We start from the raw sequence: 13,391 nt of genomic DNA on the forward strand, positions 1-13,391 counted from the left end.
TCCTCTGAAAAGAGGCTAAAATGAAGGAAGATTGAGAGTTCATCGCTTCCATATTTTGAGCCTGCAACTTCCAAAATCAAAGGCCTAGTAATCCTAATGGATTGCCTTCCAAAATTCCTTGGATTTGTATTGCTGGACTTGTTTCTCTCCAGGGCTTAGCTGGATCCCTGCAGATAGATTTTCAGGTTTATATGCTGTAATTCCACTTAGTCCAGCTGTAAACTTGTGGTGGCTGAATTAATACATTATAGGGGAAAAAAAAAAGGGGGGGGGGGGGGTTTGAAGAGTATACCTACAAAACGTCTAGCTTGTATATCAAATCCCGAGGGGGGAAAACTGGGCATTTCAATTAGTGGGTTGTGTGGCCTGATTGAAGAACAGCGCCGTGGCTAACAAAGCTTTGTCTGTAGTATCAGCTTGCTCCTCATCCACCAGGACAAATAGAGTGGTTGGTCATTAACGGGCTAGCCATCGGGTAGGGGTTTTGTTCTTAAATGGGGGCTTTGTCTTATCCCTGCTGTTTAAGCCCCCTCCAAGCACTCCTCACCTGTCATATCTGTCATACATTTAATTCATCACGCTCTCTGGTCAAAAGCTACACTGATAGTATCAGAAGAAGAGGAGGGGGCTTCTTATAACTTTAGCGATCAAAGGAGATTACCAAGCAAATAAGATTTTAATGAAGACGGCAGGTTTGGAAAGGAGAATTTACTGCATTGCGAATTGCTAACACATAAAGGTTCATTTTATCTGTATAGTATTTGAAAGTGGAATCCCGAACTATTACAGAAAGAAGAGTGGATACATGTGTTGGTTCGTGGTTTTAATTAAGAACACAGAGGGAGGAGATGTAGGGGGGGGAAGAGCTCTTTTATTTCACTTGTAAGGGTCATATTTTTAATCTGTAAATATGATAAGCATAGCAGACTGTGTTTAAACACAAGTTTGTTGCAGTGAAGACAAATACATCAAGCAATTTGCCACTGAACTGGTATTGTCAGGCCAATGCTCTCTGTTATTTGACCTAAGTTTCAAAATATCAGTCACAATACTGAAATACGCTTGTCCTCACTGCAACCACTGAAGAGGCAAAGCAGGCGGGCAGTCGCCAGTCACAGGCGCGGACACCTGCATATTCCTGTGACTGTACATGACTGAGGCCAGAAAAGCACCTTTTGTGTTGGCGGCAGGCGTTTTGCAGGAAGGCAGCCCTGTCCGGGGGAGCGGGGAACACCGAACGCCTTCGCTTACAGGTTTGCACGGAAAAGCACGTGCTGCCCCGTGGTGCTTCGTCGTGAAATGCAAGCCTGCAGCACCCGCACCTCAATTCCCAATTATTTTCTATTAAAGCTGCGGTCTTTCTGCAGAGGAATTATCCCATTTGGGACTGTCAGTCCAGAACACTTACTCCATTTTCTGATAAAGTGGAAACAACCAGTGGGGAATTATCTGTTGCAGTTCCTACTGCTACTGGCGTGCAGTAGTCAAGTGCTGCACGGCCAGTCGTTTGGAGATTCAATTAGCAGCAAAGATGCTCTCCTAGAAGCATAAAGCAGTGCTTCAACCACCGGCTGGCATCCGTGCAGTGTTTAGAGCCAAACCTGCCCTGTTAGCAGCAGAACTAGGCGGCTTTATTTTTGCAGTTTTTCCTTGTGATGAAAAGAAAGCCTCTGCGATTGCTGAAGCCTTTGATGAAAGAAGGGGTGGTTGTATTATTAGCACGGATGTTAACATCTTTACCTAAAAGCCAGGGGGGAAGTGGCTGCCTAGCTTTCTTTAAATTGAATTAAAAACGTGGGGTCCGGGAAAGAGATCACAAAAACATGTCTGAGCTTGTCGGCTTTTACGGGTTTGGGTGGAAAACTCCCGTTCTCACTTTCCGCTGAGTAATACTGAGAGCTCATTATTTGTGTGGTTTTCAACCTGGCTATGAATTATGAATGATTTATTTAAGAAGTGATAAACTATGGGCCTGCCCTTCAGCTATGAGGAGGTCCCTACAGCTGATGTGTTTTACGTTCAGCAAGGAGATGGGCCTCAGCATCCTTCCAACATTGGAGCTAATTTCTTGTATTTGCAGTTGTATTTCAGCCAGTAGCCATCCCTTCAGTTGCTTTTCTGTAGCCCCCAGGATCTCCTGATATGCAAGGCACAATGAACTAGTTTTACTGAAGGAGAGATGAAAAATCACGTGCTGTCATCTGGTGACATGAGTTTAGCCGAACCAAAGTCAGACCCAGATTTATTTGCAAGCGAAGACAGGATATAGATACAGCCAGCATCAGTTCAGAAACTCTGCTTGGACCTTGCTTTGAGTAAGCATGTTAACAAACGGATTTGCTTGAATCAATAACGACAAAACCCGTGTATGAATCGGGCCTATATTTATCTTATACTGTGACGGGACAGTACGGCAGAGGCAGCTGCAGCAGGGCTCTCCCGGTGCTCACACCAGTTCAGTGGATGGGTGTTAGCGGCACTGGGAGTTGTTCTGCAAAACTCTGCCCTGTAAACAGGGTTGGCATGTGTGCCAGCCGCGGACATTTGCATTTACTGTTGTTTTAAGGACCTCCATGTTTTTACTCAGCTGGAAACTGTTTTGTTGTTGGGGTTTTTTTTCCCTTGGATTTTTTTTTCCCCTCTGTAAGTTAAGGGGGGCAGAGGCTAACTTACAATATTGTCTTTCCCTTCACAAATTAGAAACTCTGGGAAGGTGCATGGGTTACTTGAGGTATGGACCAACCATCTCAACTAAGGTGTTCTGGTTATAGATCTTAAGAGGTATTTGCAGGACAAAAGTACTTATGTAAAGAAGTGTTTTTTAAAATACCATAAGTCCACATGACAGCATATAAAAGTCAAATGACAGAGCAATTAACGATTATTGTTACAAAACTAACCTTTCAAATAAGCTCCTAAAATACTCTGTGGTTGGAGTTTCACTTAAGGAATTTACTTTTAAGCCACTTTCTCCAAGTTTAAATCTGTCTACAGAAAACTTCAAAAACTTTTTTTTTTTTTTTAGGAAAAGAGGAAGAAAAATAGCATGCTTTTTTTCTGCATTAAAGTGAATGCTTTTGAAACATATCACCCCATACGTGACTGGAATTTAAAGAAAAAAAAAAATTACCTTCAGAAACTGGACATCAGTTTTCTTCAACAGAACAAAAGCCACCGTGCCAACACTTAGAAATGCAACACATGAACTGCTCTTATAGCTCATACTTTATTCTCTGCATCAAAGCTCGGGGGGGGGGGGGGGGGGAAGAAAAAACAGAGAGTGAGAGAGCGAAAGAGTCAAGCTCTTCAGAGCCTCTAATGACGCGTGCCAAACACGTGGAAGGTAAATCCCCTAATTCAGTCTATTCTTTCAGCATTCCCTGGCGGGTGGCCAAGCTAAATATTTCTGCTGGATAAAAAATGCACCCTCGTATGCGGCACTTTCTTAACAGGATGGCTCTCCGGCTTTAGTGGAGGGGGCTTCTCTGGGGGAAAGCCAACATGTGTGTTCTCTTATCTATTTATTTATTTTATTAAAAAGGGGCTTTATGGGCTGTGATTGGATTAACTTAGTGAACCCTGGAGGAAGAGGAAAAACAAATTGGGAAGCTGGTTTAGCACCCCCACCTTTTTGTCATCTTCTTTTGGGATTTCCTGGCTGGCTGCCACCTTGAGCCTGTTGAATGTTCTTTAGATCAATCAATTAAAAAGGCTTTAATATTTGGGTGATTGGAACGCAACATATGGGCTGCTGGTGCGGATGTCATGTGGTGCGTGGAGTTAATTGAAATGATTAATAGAGGTGTTAGTTTCTTCAAGACTAATTGAAGAAAGAATATAATTGGAAGCATGGTCTAGCCATTATTGTTGATTTTTTTTAACATATTGTGTCCCTTAAACACTTTTACATGTTTATAAGCATGCAGATGGATTTTGTTTAGATTTCTTCGACATGGTGATTTGCAAAATCATGTTTACTGTATATTGAAAAGTCAAATTTAGTTTTTATGTAAATTGATCAGAAAAAATATTTCCATGTGTCTTGTCTGCACACACACTGAATTTCTGGTACCTCTTTGTCTTTAGATCCTCACTAGACTTAAACCAATTTACCTACCCTCGCTGTTATCTGTGGGGTTACAGCATCCATCCTCAGAAACTGATCATGAGCCTCCGAAGGTCTGTTAGGGCACTCTTCTCTCTGTGCAGTGACTTGTGGTAATTTATGCTCTTCTGGTGTCCTAGCACACTGCAAACATGCCAGGTATTTCAAGGAAATAGCATCTCAGTCTTACTGCCCCACACCTTGTCAGCTTGACCATATTTTTCAAAGGAATCTAGTTATCTATACACAGGACTGGCAAAAGCTTGGCTTTGACAGTCAGAAAGAAATGCGGAATGAGAGAAATTCAGAGGATTTAACTGAGATCAGATCTTCTGGCCTCTCCACCTTCTTTAAGAATAATACATAACTTTTTTCAGTAGTAGTAGTAGTAGTAGTAGTAGTAGTAGTAGTAGTCATCTGTGAATTTTTACCAAAATTGTTAAGCTATTGTGAAATACAAAGCAAAAGCTATGAACTGGCTGCAGAGGACATCTGGCAGCAAGGAGAGGTTACAAAGGATGTGTCTTCTGAAAGTCATCCTGCTGCACAAGGTAGCTCTCGGGTTAGAAATGGGGAAACTGAGAAAACATGACAATCTCTCATCTGTAGTCAGCAAGCACGGGCTGGCCGCCTGCGTGCTGCGCGAGGAAGAGCAGTGTCGCGTCCTGCTTGCTGCTGGGCTGTGGTTACGAGCGCCGTAGCAAACTTTCAGCTGGGGATTTCTTAAGACTGAAGATCATGGCTTAAATAACTTGTGAATCCGCTAGAGGACAAGCGGTGAGCTTTGGGAGAGGAAAAGCAAGCAAGATGGTAATGGGGTGTTGATCCAAAAGGTAAGTCAGTTCGGGTTTAAGACAGATAAGCTACATTTTGAAGCACAGTATTTTCACACCAGCCTTCTTTATGCCTGCTTTTGGTAATAGAGGAAAAGCTTTTGCATAATTTTAATTTTCTGGAAGAGAACTGTCTTTCTGGAAAGAACATACAGATTTTCTCTATTGTTTTCCTTCCCACGTGTGGTGCAGCTTATGTATTTGTGCATCTTTTTCAGTAGTCAGAAAGTTTATTCTGCAGCCCAGAATAAACTGAACAGAGGAGCGATAGATAAGTTTAGAGGGGGGTTGTTGTTGGTTAGAAGAAAAGAGTATAGGATGGTTTTAATATTTTAGAGTCTTCCCACACAGATTTCCAGTGATGCTTTGAAGGCAACTGTGCGTCTGCAAAGACTTTGAGCCTCCCCGGAAGATGTGGCCTGTCTTGTGTACAGATCTGAGCAAAGTGTTTGTAGAAAGGAAGTGGCTGTCCTGTACTGGGGGCTGAGAGGAAGGGAAGACATTAGATCTGATTGCAAGCTTCCCTTACTCCCTGTTGCCTGATTTGTGTGCACGTAGTGCCAATAATTTTAGATGAGGGGTATGCCGGGACAGACTGGTGCAAATCAATCTTTCAAAAAAAAAATTTTCTTTTAATTATTTTTTTGGTGATGAGATTAGTCACTTAAGGATCTGGTGTTATTAGAGCAAACTACTGCAATTAGATTGTCACTTGTTTATTTTATGAATCTTAACAGTGATGAAAAATAGCATCAGCATTGTTGTTATCTCCATTGCCCTTTAGGATTTAGTATATGAAAAGGAGCACTTTATGTAAACTTGTTGGAACAGGAGCATCCTCTCTGTCTTTATCAAACCTTGCCATGTTGTATAATTAATACAATTCTAACGCATTGGCCTGAGCCACTGAAAGAGGAATAGCTGGCTAAGGAAATAGGGTTTAAATCTATGCACATGATTTGTGTGTGATGGTAATATTTTCAGTCTCATACAAAGGAGAACGTTCAATAACATCCCCCTAAAATTAATCTCTGGAAACTGATCTCTAGTATGTAAGCAGGGCTGGAAGCATCACCTGTTGTTCAGACAGGCAGACTATTTGCATTAGGAGATCCCACATTTAGGTGCTCATAAATCTACCAAATTCTAAACGTGTGGCTCAGTGTTTCTTATGTTTTACTTTCCTCAGGCTATATTTTTTCCCCCAAATCTATTCTGCTGTTTCCAAGAACTTGGCTATGTCAAAAATTGTGTTGCTAACATTAAGAGTGTGATGACTTTTCTTTTGAAACGCAATCTCCACCATGACAGTCCCCATTTTTTGGAGCAGAAGTTTGAACGACAGGTTGAGCGGCCTGAGGAGGGACAGCGTATGTGGCGGGGCAGGGTGGTGGCCATTCTTGTCGGGGATGCTCAAACACCGTCCGTCTGCCGGGAGCACTTCCAGGTTCCTGGATCTGCACATGTGCTTCGTTTATGACGGGTCTCTGTCAGAACAAGACCAGGACACGCACCAGTCCTGTCCCCACCTCCATCCCTGACCCCCACGCCCAGGAGAATTGCTTTTGAGCTAGAAGCCAACCTAGACGACTGGCAGGGCAGCCCCCCCGGAGCTGTAGGAGGGCATCACGGCTTGCTTCAGTGGGTGGACGCTGTTGGGTCTACAACTGAGCGCCTGAACTGAGAGCAGAAGAGCGCGTGTTCGGTGCATGCTTTACTGCAAACCGTCCTGAGGCCAGAGTCGTCAAAAGGAGCTGTTTTCAAAAGCCTGTGGACAAGAGCTGAACCTGGAGGGGATTATGAAGGCGGAGAGACGGACCGTGCCTGGAGGTCAGCAGTGTCAGGGAGGAGGGAAACTGAGAGTAAGGTTGGTACAAGACCGAGGGATTTATCTTTATGGGTTATTGTAGACGAAGACGAGCAAGCTCGGTGTTAAAAGCGGGTGGGATGTAAGCCAGCTCTGATCCAAAAGCTGCCTGACTGCATTAGCACAGTGCTAAGCCCAAGCTAATATATCCGGCTTCTCACCAGGGCTTATTAGCTCGGGCTCAGTGCCATACGAACATAGTCACAGGACTTCCAGTTGGCTCGACACCATGTCTGCTCAACGCGTGGACTGAGCTCACCGCTACGTGCCTGCAGAGGAGCACCGGGAGATGCCCGGAGACTTGGCCACACCAGGCTGCTCTTCGGGCCGTGGAGGCCGGGCGGGCTGGTCGGCGGGAAGGGGCACGCGGGGATGGAGAGCGTGCGCCATGTTTGCTTCAGTCAGGAGGGGAAGGAAGCGCAGTGCAGATGCGGAACCAGGAGGGACTGAAACCAGCTTGATGAGAAGACTTGGCACGTGGAGCCTGGGTGTGGGAGTGGAAAATGGGAGTGACTGGAAAGGGAAACTACAAGAGGGGTCAGGAGGAGCGAGGTGAGGACTTGCTGGGCAAGGAAACCAGTCAGAAGTCTGAGACGAGGTCTGGAAGATGGGCTGAGACAGGAGGAGAGGAGGAACAAACTCCACACCAAACCCGGTGTGAAACCGAGACGCCTGAAAGCAGTCATGCCTCTGCTTCCAGCACGTCACCTGGGGAAATCCACCAGCAGAGGTGTCCCTCCTATCCCGTCCAGTGCTTGTGCTGATCTTGCCAAAACCAACCGTCTAGTTGCTCTCAGCCAGGTCTGCTAGCTTCCCTGCAGAGGTCTGCCCGTGGCAGATCAGAATATCCCAGCTCTGCTGATGATCCGTGTGGGCATCAGTGTGATGCCATGTCTTGGGATCTCTGGTTTTGCTATTGGCAGTTTCAAAAATCAGCACAAAAACTCTTGAAATACATTACTGAAATTGCAAACTCAAGTTCTCCAGAGTTTAGGTTGTTTGCCTAACCCCAATTTGATCCCCTTATGCATTATGATACAGTCTTTAATTACTCATTTAATTACTGTTTTTTATGCTGGTTACTTGCCTCATTCAGGCATCAGACAAGCTTGCTAGGGGAGATGAATTGGGATGGTGTAATAAAATATTATCTTTAAAGACACCTCTTCTCCCCATCTCATTCGCTGCAGTGTAAGGAAGTAAAACAGCCGCCATAGGAAGAAGTGTTGCTCTTCTCAGGGTAGGTGAGCTCCGCTCTGAGGAGCCAGGTATTATTTCTGCCTGTGATTCTGAATAAGACTCATGCCAGTTCACCTCAGCAAAGCCTTTTGCAGGTGGTCATTAATTTTGACATCTTCTTGGGTGCCCAGTGTGAAGCTCTGCAAAATACAGAGCCATCACAGATGCCAGGAAGATAAATGCTTTGAACATAGAAAGTAATACGACATGGTGAGTAAATCAGCTGCTCTGCATCCCCAAATTAACGTACGCTTTTGATGTTAATGTCATTGTGTCTCCATACCCCTTCTGCAGAGCGAGAATAGCAGTAATACCTTCATGAGCATACGGGGGAGGTATTGTGAAAATCAGATTAGTCATTATTTGATATTTGTGAGGCATTCAAGTGCTGCTGTTGTGATGAGCAAAGTGGAAAAATACAAGACAAAATTGGTTTGTCTTCCATTTGAATGGTCTGTCGTAAAAGTAAGGCACTGGGCCTTTCAAGGAGAAAGAGGAGAGAAAAAAAATCTGGGAAAATGACTTTTTTAGTCAGCACTCTTCCTTCTAAACACTGAATAGAGAAGAGATCTGGTGGAAGAAAAGATGGTGCATCCTATGCCAAGAGTGCAGAACTGAGTTTCTGTATGCAATTCTACATCTGGCATCTCCTACCATGCGAAAGAGTGCCTGATTTTGCACCATAATAGTCTCCAATTACTCTCATTTTGGAGTGTTTGTCTCGCTGCAAAGCGTGGCTTTTTATGTGAGGCTGTTGTCTTGCAAATCTGATGGTTCACTGTAGGTTTTTACAGAACTTTGACTCAGCTTCAGGGAAGGAGGAATGAAGAAGCAGAAGAGTGAACTTCTGGAAGCCGAAACCCTCCTTTCCCTGTGTTTGAGCAATCTGTGCTCTTATGAAACCTTTTGAAATCTCATATGCTGATGTCTTTCTGACCCCCAAAATTATTCTTGTGCAAATGTTGACACCCAGCAGAGATGAAATCATTGACTTAGGAAAATGTATGTAGCTTATCAGAAACTGCAGGATTCCAACCATACACTAGCAACACCAGCCTTTCTTTTTTCTTCTTTTTTTTTTAATTGTTTGTGGTTAGTTGGCAGATGGTATTGTGAATCAGGCTATACATATCTGAAGGAGCAGAATGTTTTTTTCAGTTCATATGAACCTGAATCCATGTCACGTACCAAACTGGTTTTATTTTGGGGTCTTCCCTTCTGCTCATGAATTTTCTGTGTGCTTATGTTTTTAATATGTTTACTAGTTTTATGTTGACAGTTTTAATTACACAGTCCCAGAGTGTGTAAGCAGAAGAAGAACTAGATATCTTTTTCAAGTGAATTTAAGCTTTGTGTAAATTTTCTGTGTGGGATGGACCCATAGCTCTCTGAAATCAAAGAACATCAAAGCTTCTCCACTGACCAGCAGAAATCAGTTAGTTTGCAATTGTTGTTTTTTGATTTGATGATTCTGACACTAAATTTCTTTGATTTGATTGCTGAAGGAAAGTGATCTGAAAGTGGGTGGGCAAACCATCCAAAAATTTTTTGAGGCTTTTGTCTCCCATGTCATGCCATTAGACACACTAGGCAGGGCAAAAGGAACAATTACAGTCCATGTATTCATGGATGTCTGTAAAGCCAGAAGATGCGTTTAAACTTGATTTTAGATAGATTTTTTTAGGGTCACAAAGTAATTCCAAAATGAAAAATACGTTTCTGTGGAGTTTGCTGTGCATAGGAGGAGGGAGCTGCCCTTTAATGAACGAGCGAAAAAAAAATATCTCGTTGGTCCAAAAGCGACGATTTTGAGTTCTGCTGTTCAGACGTGAGTTTTCATTTTTGTGTTTTAAATTGAAGGTGTGGCTGAATGTTCATTATCCCTATGACAAAAGCAGTAAAAATAGGTGCAAAATGGCTCTTGTGCAATGTTGTAATTTACCTTTATTTTAAACTGGCTTACACATCTTAATACATTATGACAATCAGAATTATCAGGCCACCAGGCGGAGAGGAGTTTGTTTTGTTAATTGCTCTTGTTAAGCCTAATTACAGAACGGGGTGGAGTGGATGCGAGGGGAGGGAGGAATCTGCTAGCAAGAGGAAATTCTAAAATCCTCGGAGCGCTTCCAGCAGTGCGTGTTGGGGAGCGAGAGTGCGGGTGTGGTGTGCGTGTGTGCGAGCATGCGTGTGTGTGTGTAAGGGTGTGAGAGTGAGTGACAGACTTTCCATATGGACTAAAATCCTGAGATGCATGAGCTGGAGGTGGGGGACCTGTGCTGTGTGGACACATGAAGGTACAGCTGAACAAAGAACTGTGCTGCATTTTGCTTTATGAATTAACTCCTTTTTCTTTTTTGGGGGGGCATGATGCAGGTTACTTACTTTGCTGTTAATTTGTGTTAGATTGAGTGTTAGAATGGTTTGCTGATGTGACGTGCCATCCTTTGATACTACGGGTTGCCAGCACAAGGTGTGTGTATGTGGCTGTGGGTTGGTATCCTAAATCTCTTTGAACCGTTCTCCTTCTTCCCGCTGTTTGCAGCAGAGATGTGCTGCCCATGAACTGTGTTATTTGTTTAGACTTTCCAATGGAAAGCATACATCCAAAGAGCCGTTCTGCCCTGCGTTATTCCAGTTTGTTTGTGTGCCCCACATTACGCTGCTGGCGACTTACTGTGCCTGACCTGCATTGTCAGCCCCCTCCGTTGCCTCCGGAGTCTCCGGGACAGAAGTTTCTGATATGGCAGTTTTGAGCAAGCCAGACGCAAAGTAAATGATTATATAACAAATCTGTGCTCTTCTCCGGGGTATGTTACCTGACTTGTTTGCTGCCAAGGTGGTTTTATTGTTTTGGCTATTGGGTGGAGGGAGGAGTCTAGAACAGCAGAGGAGTCACGCTTTTGTTTTGGTTAATTATAATGTACGCTTTTAATAAGACCTTTTAGTGCCATGAATTAAATGGCATTGCAATCCTGCACAAGAAGAAAAATGCTACTGCTGTTGTAGCTGACAGCCGAGTTAGATGGCCAGCATGGGTCTGAGGCTCAGAAGCCTTTTCTTTGCTGGCTGGAGATACTGCTGGGTAAATGTGTTTACTTTTTCCTTAGTATTTATACTAGTTAATGTGTCGCACTAGATAAATCTACTTCCTGAGTCCATCTTTCAGCTTGCTCTCTTCCCTCCCAATTGACAAATGGTTTGAGTTTGACACCGTTTTATCAGTTGAGCCCCTGCTGGGTGCTGCATGCCTGCTTGTTTCTGCTTTATCGTGAAAAGTGAATTATCTGCAATATTTTGTTACCATCTAACTAGCAGTTGGCAGGCTTTCCTATATGAACTGATGTAGATTTCAGCAAGGGGAGGCTGTTGTGTTTCTCTGCAAAGCCCCGTTGTTGCTCTCCAGGAAAACAAAAGATCCCAGAGCTTTCTGCACTGCAATCTGCTGCTGTCCCACTTTCAAGGAGGTGTTTTGTTTGTTGCGGCAGCTTCCTATCTTAAAATGATAAATTGAGCGGACATGTGCGCTGTTTTAAACCTCTGTCTCCAGGGCTTTGTGTTCACTTAGCATAAAATACATTATATTGTGGTAGGCTCTGGTGTGATTTAAAGTTGGTTTAAAGATTACAAAGCAAAAGGGAAAGCATCAACATCTTTAGCAGTGGTAGTTTGATGAGGAATAGCTGTCAGGAGAAGAACTCTACTGACTTACCTCAAGTGGGTTGCAAATGCATTAGGGATTCATTAATATTAATAGTAGAATAGACATTTCCTGCATTTGTCTGACATCTTCCACGCTGTTTTTTTTTCCTTTTTTTTTTTTTTTTTAAGAGTAACCTGGAGTGCAGTTTTAACATTTATTCAAGTTAATACAAGGATGATAAGCTAAAGTTAAACAGAAGGAGACCCTGAGTGTGTGGGGTCGGTCTCTAGGAGTCCTGGAATTTGGTGCTGTGCTTTAGAGAAAGATTGTGGTAAACTCTTGGGTGAGGCTTTCAGGGCAGTTTGCAAAACGGGTCCGCTAGGTGCGATTGTAACCAGAAGAAATTCTTGTCGGAAGAAATTGTTCTATGAGGGTGATGGGAAGGTCACTATCAAAATGGCATGAAGGGGTTAATAACCGTGTAGATTTCTAAGGTGGACAAAGCAGCGGCTTGTTCACAAGTTCAGGGGTGAAAAAAGAAAACCCAAATCATTCTTCAGTCTCCAGATGTTTTGTGAGGTTGGCTGAACAGTTCAGTTTGAAAAATACAGATAAAAGGTAATTTTTACTTGTTTTCCATCTTTTAAGTCCTGTGATGCGCATTTTCATGCTTCTGCTCTGTCACCAGGCTTCCAAGTTTTCTTAAAAAAAAAAAAAAAAAAAGAAATTTGAGGAAAAACACCAAATATCTTTTGAGATGTAAAATAAAACCAAGAATATTGTCAGCACCAGGAACATGTAATTGCAATGATTGTTTTTCAGTGTCCTGCACAGCACATCACAATTTCACCCACTGAGCCCTTTAACTAGGAGAACTCATGGTAGTAAAGTGAGGCAGGGGCTTGCTTTTTACAGAAAACACAACTAAGAGTCCCAGTCTGTAAAATGTCAAAAGAAAAAAGACAAGCCCCCACAAAGCACCTAGTCTGGCAAGACTGGTGATGCAGCAGCTACAAATGCAGAAGTGCACACGAGTTTGGCAGCTCTTACTGATAGGGCAATGTGAATTGTCAGCGTGCGTCTGCTCTACTTGTTGAGCCTAATGAAAAGTACAGTTTAATCACTGGTGTGCCAAATTGACCATGATTAGCTGTTATTGCAGATTAGTGCATTGTCTGGGGCTCCAGAATTATTGATCCGGGTGCTGTGCTCTGGTGTTTTCCGTGCCCTCTATCGTAACCTCTTCTTAATGCTTAGGGGAGGGAAGCAGGAAAGGAGAGTAGGAGGGAAGAAGTCCAGATGGGAAGAAAACAGGTCCTGAAAAGACCATATAGGAACTAGGTCAGGTACTCTGGAGATTAAAGAAGCATGCTTCATCCCTGGACGCAGGAGGCAGGGACAAGTAGCATACAATTACGAGGAATTAGAACGGCAACAAGTAGTGCAGATTTATCAGCTTTAATTGTCTATTGTCAGGACAGAGCCCTTCTTGTAGATCAGGCGCTGCCAATGCTTTAATACCTCTAATGGACTCTCTATTGTGGGATTATCTCTCCTAAGGACAATGTCTTTCTTAAAACTAGTTGTTTTGGGAGAGGGAGAAAAAAAAAGGAGGAAAAAAAAAAAAAAGTAGTAGCTGCAGCCCTCGTTTTTTTTCTCTGGTTTGTCACATTCTGCAGGAAGTAGCTGAGAGCCCAGTGTTGC

The 13,391-nt window shown here is 43.3% G+C and overlaps 1 protein-coding gene across 5 annotated transcripts in view; it reads left to right on the forward strand.

Moving 5' to 3' along the window:
• PRDM1 (PR/SET domain 1) overlaps nucleotides 1-13,391 on the forward strand; it is a 102,260-nt gene that overhangs the window by 57,967 nt on the left and 30,902 nt on the right. The window contains exon 1 of one of the 5 annotated variants that reach the window (XM_049818070.1): nucleotides 3,287-3,343. The exons of 3 other annotated variants lie outside the window; for them this stretch is intronic. Coding sequence is in view for 1 of the 2 variants with exons in the window: in XM_049818066.1 (XP_049674023.1) it covers nucleotides 10,336-10,341 (6 nt within the window). In the remaining variant the exon portion in view is untranslated. Of the gene's footprint in view, nucleotides 1-3,286; nucleotides 3,344-10,167; nucleotides 10,342-13,391 lie in introns of those variants that run through there. One more of the 5 variants, XM_049818066.1, reaches the window with a different exon arrangement.

This window comes from Accipiter gentilis, chromosome 15, assembly GCF_929443795.1.
Source record: "Accipiter gentilis chromosome 15, bAccGen1.1, whole genome shotgun sequence".
NCBI classification, from domain to species: Eukaryota; Metazoa; Chordata; class Aves; order Accipitriformes; family Accipitridae; genus Astur; species Astur gentilis.